We start from the raw sequence: 7,318 nt of genomic DNA on the forward strand, positions 1-7,318 counted from the left end.
CCCTGGCCCTCCGGCGGCGGCAGCGGCGGCGTTGCGCGCGCGGCCGCGCGACCCGCGCCTGCGCGGGAGGATGGAGGCAGAGCGCGATCCGCGCGTGAGGGCTGAGGCAGAGCGTGATCCCCTCGTGAGGGTTGAGGCAGAGCGCGATCCGCGCGTGAGGGCTGAGGCAGAGCGCGATCCGTGCGTGAGGGCTGAGGCAGAGCGCGATCCGCGCGTGAGGGCTGAGGTAGAGCGCGACCCGCGCGTGAGGGCGGAGGCAGAGCGCGATCCGCGCATGAGGGCGGGTGAGGCGGCGCGCGGGGACGACGCGTGGGCGCGCGCGACGCCCGCAGGCAGACAAATTGAGGCGGACAGGTCGTGGCAAGGGCCGCCGGAGAGCCGCGACGAGTGGGGGAAAGGGTGGAGAGAGGAGGTGTGGGGCGACGAGTGGGGCGGGGGACACAGGTATGAGGAGGACGACGACGACGACGATGACGACGGGCCTGAGCCGCTGGAGAGGCCGATAGGGTTGCCCGCGCCCGAGGACGAGGGGAATTGCTGGGAGACGGCCGTAGCGAAAGTGAGGGAGAAGAGGGAGAGGGTCGAGATTATTGATGTCGATACGATTCAGCCAGAAGTTATTGAGATAGATTAGGAAAGGCCATTTGGGGCGAGGGTTTAATTAGGCGAATCATTCTACAGTCGCTACAAGCGTGGCGCATAGGAACAAGATAAACAGAAACGGGACAGAAATGAGAGAAAGTCAGTACACAGGACAAGCCGGCACGAAGGTGCACGGACTCGATGGGGGGAAGAGGGCCGGCCGCGCGAACGCAGGCCAGCCCAGGGTCATAAATTGAGCGCCCAACGCGCTCTGTGGAGCACGTTGTAAACGTCAAGCGGCTCTGCCGAAACAGACCCCGAGGGGCCGCGGCGTGCGGTGAGCGCTCTCGGTCCAGCCCGCGCCTCCGTCATGAACCGGTGCGAGCGGCGCCAGGTAAGTATGACCGGGAAGAGGGGGGCGGCCACTTGCGGCAAGGTCGCATGCTTTATATACCCCTCGCGCACACCCTCCAACTGACACGACGCGGCCGACGCCGATCTACAACCGGATCCCCAATTGGATTAGCATTACATCGCATCCCGCCTACACCAGATCAACGTATCGCACGTGTACAGGAACCACACGCACCACACGCACCACACGCATCACACGCATCACACGAATCACACGCATCACACGAAACCACGTACTAACCCCCCCACTCTCTCTCCCCACCGTCCTCACTTCTCCGCCCCGACCGCGCGGACCTTCATCGACACATCCACCGCCTTCACGTACCGGTTGATCGAAAAGCTCACCACATCCGCCTCCTCCACCATGTAACCCTTCAGCGTCTCCATCGTTATCCCGCCGCTGCCCTCCACCAGCACCGCCGGAAACTTCTCCTTGACCGCTCTCGCCGCCTCGCAAAACCTCTCCGCCCCAAAGTTGTCCAGCATCACCACATCGGCCCCCGCCGCGGCCGCCTCGAACGCCTCCTCCACGCGCGCGCACTCCACGTCGATCTTGACCGAGAACCCGACCACGGCCCGCGCCTTGCGCACCGCCCCGCCCACCCCGCCGGCCACGCGCACGTGGTTGTCCTTGAGCATCACCATGCCGCTCAGGTCCATGCGGTGCGTGTCCATGCCGCCGGCCGCCATGCCGAACTTCTGCACGAGCCGGAACCCGGGCGTCGTCTTGCGAGTCCCCGCCACGCGCCCGCCCCACCCGGCCGCGCGCTTCTGCCGCGCCGCCGCGCGCGCCGCCGTCGCCACCGCGCAACACTCGGCCAACGCGTTCAGCGCCACCCGCTCGCCTAGCAGCACCTTGCGCGCCGCCCCGCGCACGCTGCCCAGCAGCAGCCGCCGCTCCGACCCGGCGCCCGCGTCCAGCTCCGCCCCGTCCACCGCCCACGACGCCCACGTCACCGTGCAGTCCAACTCGCGGAACACCGCGTCCACGAACGCCCGCCCGGCGAGCACGGCCCCCGATTTCAGGAAGATGTCCGCCGTCGTCGTCACGTCCCCGACCACGAACCCGCCCCCGTCGAACGACGGCGCGTCCTCCAGCAGCCAGGAGGAGGCTAGCGCGCGTAGCTTGGAGGGCGGGAGGAGCCCCTCGTAGTGGGGGAGGTCGCCGCCTGCCGCATCGTCGCTGCTCATTTGTTTTGGTTTATGAATAGATGCGAGCTCAACGTGGATGATGTGGTGAGGGGTGGGGAAAAAGGGAGGAGAGGGAGGGAGGGGGAGATCACCTGTCCTCTCTCGTTCTCGTACGTGATCTCTGCACAAGCTATTCGTGACAAGCGACGGGCGCAAGTTTACGGTCTTCGGTATGACCGCATCCAATGATGCCTGCATCAAAATACCGCAAACCTCATCTACCGGACCGTGCACTTTTCGCACCATCTCGTCACACGCTTCCTCTGTCAAACTACCCTTGGGTAGTTGCAGAGCAACTACTACTCTCATGTATCGTTACAGGTCCGGTACACTTCACAGCTGGAATCGCTGCTCGGTGAAATCGCCATCCAGTACTGTGTCTTCTTCTGCCTCCCACTTTTTCACCTCTCACTCGCCCTCTGAGCAAACTTTTTCTCTACTTCCTTATTCTTTTTGCCCTTTGACTTTCCTGTCCTTGTCCCACTCAACAACTAGGTCTTCTTTACCCTCTTCCTCGAAGGGACTAATACCGCACATCAATCTTATGCTTTAATTAGGCGTGTCCCGACCTCGAATTCACTTTGCTGCCAAACTACTTTGCGCACAACCCCGACATACCCTTGTACAATCCATGCAACATCACCATCGCCATTTCCAAACCCCAATGACAATTCGTCCTAACCTCCTCTCGCTCCATCCTAGTACGCCTCTTCTCCTCCATCCCCCCTCCCTTTCACACAATCGTCATGGGCATGCACAACCGTCCCATTCTTCTCCTGCTGGTCGTCCTCAACTTTCTGCATCCCCACTCGCTGGCCGCGCCGGCGCTCGCCCCCGACCTCGATCCTCCGGCCGTCGTATCTCCTGTGCCGGCTTCCGTGTCCCGCTTCAACATCCCCTGGCGCTCGCCGCCTTTCCCCAAGCTCCCGGCGCTCGACCAATCCCGCGGCCGCATGCTCTACTCCGGCGTCCGCGAGGCCGCCTCCGACGGCCTCGGTCACGGCATGGCCACCACCAACGCCGACCTCACCACCGCCATGCGTCTCGGCATCACCTACACGCACCGCGTTGCAAAGTATGGTAGCCTCGTGGATAACCGCTTCTCGCGCCAAGTCCTCTCTAGTAATCGCTCCCAGGATGCCTTCTTGCCCCGCATCGCAGGCCTCTCGAGGGAATCCGGTCGCATCGAGGGCTTCTTCGGATGGGGCGTCGGTGAAATCCCCCGTGAGGCCATCCAGGATGCCGCGTGCGGGTATGGTGAGTTTGCAAGCTCCATACACGTTTGCAAGCTTTGTACAGAGGAGAAACGTAAGCAAGTCAAGCTGGAGCGCAAACCAGACACCATTCGGCGCCTTCGCGTCGACCATATCGTTGAAATACCCATGTCAATGTCATACAAGGCTCCCTACCGTCCCACGAAAGAGTCTAACCGCACCCTCCATGACTTTCTCAACGAGCACAACAAACCCTACACAGTGTTTCACATGCCGCACAAAGTTTGCGCAAAGAGCCCGACCTACTCCAAGTTTCTCCCGGAGGCACGCGCCTTCTTTTACCACAAGTACTGGGCGGCGCATGGCATGTATTCGGAGCACGACTCGCGTCATAGATCGCGCGCCATCTCCTCGTTTCATCGTTACCGCGACAGCTGGGCCTCGACGCTGCGTATTCCCGGCGTACCGCCGCGAGGCATCCTCCCCAGACTACATGAACATGAACTTACGATTGCAATTCACGCCAGACGCGGCGACTTTTTCAAGGTGGGGCGTCCGATGGTACCGGTAGCGACTTTTTCGCGCGTGCTTCGCCAGGTCATGGCGGAAATCCAGGAGCATAACAAGACGTTTGCTCGGATGCCAATCGCAGTGCACATCTACTCGGAAGGAAATCCGAAAAAGGGATACAAGGGTGACGTCGGTCACGATATCAAACGACTGAATAGTGACTTCCACGACGCTGACGGGAAAGTGCTGGACGTGGTTGCGGTGACCGAAATTTTCAATGATAAGAAGCAGGACGATCTCGGCATTGTGTTTAGGAATCGGTTGCGCGTTGTGCTTCATGTATCACAAGACACAGTGGAGAGCCTGCATGAAATGATCGCCGCAGACTTGTTCCTGGGAAGCATGTCAGGAATGAGTCTGCATTTGGTGGGTTCACTGAATCGAGGAGCGATGCAGCTGCTACCGACGCGAATAGAGCACACCGACGAGTGGCGTGGGCATGTTAAGTTTGATCCACGGACAGGGCATATAGGAAAAAAGGAGTTGAAAGGGATGCGGCGGTATTGGCGTGAGTACTCGGACGCGAATGAAAAGTCGGCCAAAAGGGCATTGGATATGTGGATGAATGGGAAGCAATGTTGACTGCGACGGTTATCGAACAAATGAATGATATGTAAAGAACTTGACAAAAGTATGGAAACTACTCTCGCACTGGTCATTCCCTGCCAACACCCGTGACGAAAAGGACGTCGTTCAGGCAGAAACGAAGAAGAGCGCAAGCACCCAGACCTGAAACGCTGCCCACTTGCACAGGGTCTCATTGCTTGCGCAAAAAGTCTACTGCGGAGTTTTCATCAAACTTGGACTTGACTTTGTGTCGTCTCTCTTATCGCAACCTTTCACATGTTCAAAAAGCGCTCACATACTCAATTGAACCTCCCGGAGTAATTTGAAATTGAGGCATTCAAGCTTTGAAGGGGTCTGCCGGAAATAGGTCCTGTAAATGCTCTCAAGCATGTGTCCGGAATAGCCAACCTACCGTACGTTGTGAGAGCCTGTGGAGCATGCATAAAGGTTGGTTGCTACTGATATCGCCCTTTCTGCCCTTATCAGAGCCAACAAGCTGCGCGGGGAGTTACAGTACCCAAGGGTACTCTTGGGTACTGTATGGTATTTGTCGTGCAGAAATGCTCATATCCATGATCGACGAGATAGCCCTTCCTGTTCTGTACAGTTGGGTTTTGAACATCAAGCATACGCATGCACCATGGGTCTGTGCGAAAAACAGACCCTACCCTGCTGTGCCTGGAGCAACGCATTTCTCTATGGTAAGCCTCTTTTCTTTCAACTAATTCGCACCACAGAATCACGTCATGCAGACTGTTTCCCGCCATTCAGTTGCACAGTACAAACACATGAAGCGTGACTTCTTTGAACTGTAGTTAGTTATCGTTTATGATTGCCAATTCACTACTCGCAACAGTCTCCAGTTTGCAAATACTGCCTTTGCAGTTGGTGTTCGTCACAGTACGGAAAACAAGCAAGGGTGGCGTCAAACTTCCCAGCAAGAATAACGGGAGGCCTAGTTGGGAAAACGTCAACGGACATGGTACGAAGGCCAATTTTGCCTCCCCCATTTCTCACCGCGACAGATTCCATGACGAGAACAAACATGCCGACAAGGACAGCTCGTTTTTCTTTGGGATCGAAAAATCAAATCCATCCCTCCATCTCCATGCATGTTGCCATTCCGTGTGCAGCAAAGCGGGGTTCTTCTACAGAGTGGAAACGAGCCACCTCAACGGCGTCTTCTGCATTTGCGCGCACTCATCCCTCACGACCTCGCGCGCATCCACGCCTTGTCCCCTCGAAGCGTGCATAGTAACCGCCAGAAACTTGTGCGCCACGACGTCCACGCCGCACGCGCCCTTAAAGTTGAGCGGCTCATCTTGACGTTGGCGACAGTGGCCCACCGCGCGACAGAGCTCGTGCATGAACACGGGCTTGCCGTGCCAGCGCAGGACGTGACCGGCCGTCGCGCACAACGTGCCGCTCTCCGACTCGGTAGCGTTGCGCCACGATAGGCACAGCATCGGGACCGTCACTGGCGCGAGCCCTAGCCATGCACGCAGCTCGAACAACGGGTGGCGCTGCAAGCGCAAGCGCGCATCTTCTTCAAGCAGTTTCTTGAACGCGCGGCCGCCAATCGCGGTGGAAGCGCCGACGCACGTCTCGTTGGAAGCCGCTCCCGGCCCGTCGGACGCGCCACTCCCGGATCCCTTGGCGGGGTCGGGCGCGACGCCGTCGTTCGCGCCCGGCGACGGGGACGGGGACGGGGTGGGGAGGGCGGGCCTCTCGACGCTGGTGAGGAGCATGCTCGGCGCGGCGTCCGGGTCCGAGCCAATGAGGCCGCGGTGCTCGCCTACGATGTAGAAGCGGTTGGTGTCGACGGCCATGGCGTGCGGCTGCCACTGGTTGTTGGTGACGCTCTGCGAGATGTTTGCGACGGCCTGGGCGTTTGTGAGGACAAGGAGGGCGGGGCGGCCGTTCGACAGCTTGCGGTGGTCGTTGGTGTCCGTTTGATTTGGGTCGATGATCTCGGCCGTGTGCAGAAGGACGTGGACCTGGCCCTGCTCCGCGACGAGCATGTCGGCGACGTCCGAGCGGATGCTGCGCGTGTACTGGGCGTCCATCTCGATTGGGCGGCGAAAGACGGGGGTCTCCGCGGCATCCCAGTTCAAGTCGGTCAAGTTGGTGGCGAGCCTCCGCACGACAATGCCCTCCCGATTAAGAACGCGCGACACGTAGGCCAGGAAGATGCCCTTCTCGTCCGGGTACAGGGCGACGTGGTTCTGTAAATCGTTGGGCAGGGCGCGCGGCTCGGCCACCGGGCGCAGCGACGCGACGTCGATCTTGAAGACGGTGGGAACAAAGGTGTGGACCCAGTTAGTAACGGTCTGCCTCTTGACGACAAGGAACAAGCTATCCTCGGCGTGTACGTGGGCAAAGTCCCAGAAGACGTCTGCAACGAGTCGGTCGCCAGTGGACAGCGGGCGGACGAGCTGGGCGTTAAGCGAGGCGACATCGAGCAGTGCGAGGACAAGGCCGGCCTTCTGCGGGGGACTGTCGACGGCGTCGTACACGTGGCTGGCCTTGTCCGCGGTGGTGACGAGTACGAGCACGCTCTTGTTCGCGACGCGGTGGCAGACGAGGGCGGCGACGCGGTGACCGAAGCCCGGAAAGTCGCGTACGTTGAGAAAGGCGCCCTGGGCGTCAAACTCAGCGACGAACGGGGCGGAGTCTGCGACGCGACCGGACGGCATGGCGAGCGCGGTGGCGACTGCGGCGACGTAGACGCGGGCGTCGTCGGGGGCGACGGCGAGCGCGACGCGGGCGGCGGGGGCGAC

General features: G+C 60.1%; 5 protein-coding genes; 2 read left to right on the forward strand and 3 right to left on the reverse strand.

The window, feature by feature from the left end:
* CHC_T00000716001 (hypothetical protein) overlaps nt 1-98 on the forward strand; it is a 996-nt gene extending 898 nt beyond the window's left edge. The window contains exon 1 of the mRNA XM_005710586.1: nt 1-98. This exon is cut by the window's left edge and continues 898 nt beyond it. Coding sequence (XP_005710643.1) covers nt 1-98 — 98 coding nt within the window.
* Nucleotides 99-1,012: 914 nt separating this feature from the next.
* On the reverse strand, nt 1,013-1,121 carry CHC_T00000717001 (hypothetical protein). XM_005710587.1 is given in 2 exon segments: nt 1,013-1,028; nt 1,029-1,121. 1 exon segment carries the CDS (start codon nt 1,119-1,121, stop codon nt 1,029-1,031), a length of 93 nt encoding a protein of 30 aa, XP_005710644.1. The 3' UTR covers nt 1,013-1,028.
* A 142-nt stretch (nt 1,122-1,263) lies between these two features.
* On the reverse strand, nt 1,264-2,496 carry CHC_T00000718001 (hypothetical protein). The gene has a single exon (XM_005710588.1). It carries the CDS (start codon nt 2,494-2,496, stop codon nt 1,264-1,266), a length of 1,233 nt encoding a protein of 410 aa, XP_005710645.1.
* Nucleotides 2,497-3,671: 1,175 nt separating this feature from the next.
* CHC_T00000719001 (hypothetical protein) lies at nt 3,672-4,553 on the forward strand. Its single transcript, XM_005710589.1, has one exon. It carries the CDS (start codon nt 3,672-3,674, stop codon nt 4,551-4,553), a length of 882 nt encoding a protein of 293 aa, XP_005710646.1.
* A 1,133-nt stretch (nt 4,554-5,686) lies between these two features.
* CHC_T00000720001 (hypothetical protein) lies at nt 5,687-7,234 on the reverse strand. Its single transcript, XM_005710590.1, has one exon. It carries the CDS (start codon nt 7,232-7,234, stop codon nt 5,687-5,689), a length of 1,548 nt encoding a protein of 515 aa, XP_005710647.1.
* Between the last annotated feature and the right edge of the window lie 84 nt (nt 7,235-7,318).

The sequence above is a fragment of the Chondrus crispus genome, genomic scaffold (genome assembly GCF_000350225.1).
Source record: "Chondrus crispus Stackhouse genomic scaffold, scaffold_590, whole genome shotgun sequence".
Taxonomy (NCBI): domain Eukaryota; phylum Rhodophyta; class Florideophyceae; order Gigartinales; family Gigartinaceae; genus Chondrus; species Chondrus crispus.

Coding starts and splice junctions, on each gene's coding strand:
- CHC_T00000717001 (XM_005710587.1), bottom strand. CDS start 1,121: ATGCGATGTAATGCTAATCCAATTGGGGATCCGGTTGTAGATCGGCGT.
- CHC_T00000718001 (XM_005710588.1), bottom strand. CDS start 2,496: ATGAGAGTAGTAGTTGCTCTGCAACTACCCAAGGGTAGTTTGACAGAG.
- CHC_T00000719001 (XM_005710589.1), top strand. CDS start 3,672: ATGCCGCACAAAGTTTGCGCAAAGAGCCCGACCTACTCCAAGTTTCTC.
- CHC_T00000720001 (XM_005710590.1), bottom strand. CDS start 7,234: ATGCCGTCCGGTCGCGTCGCAGACTCCGCCCCGTTCGTCGCTGAGTTT.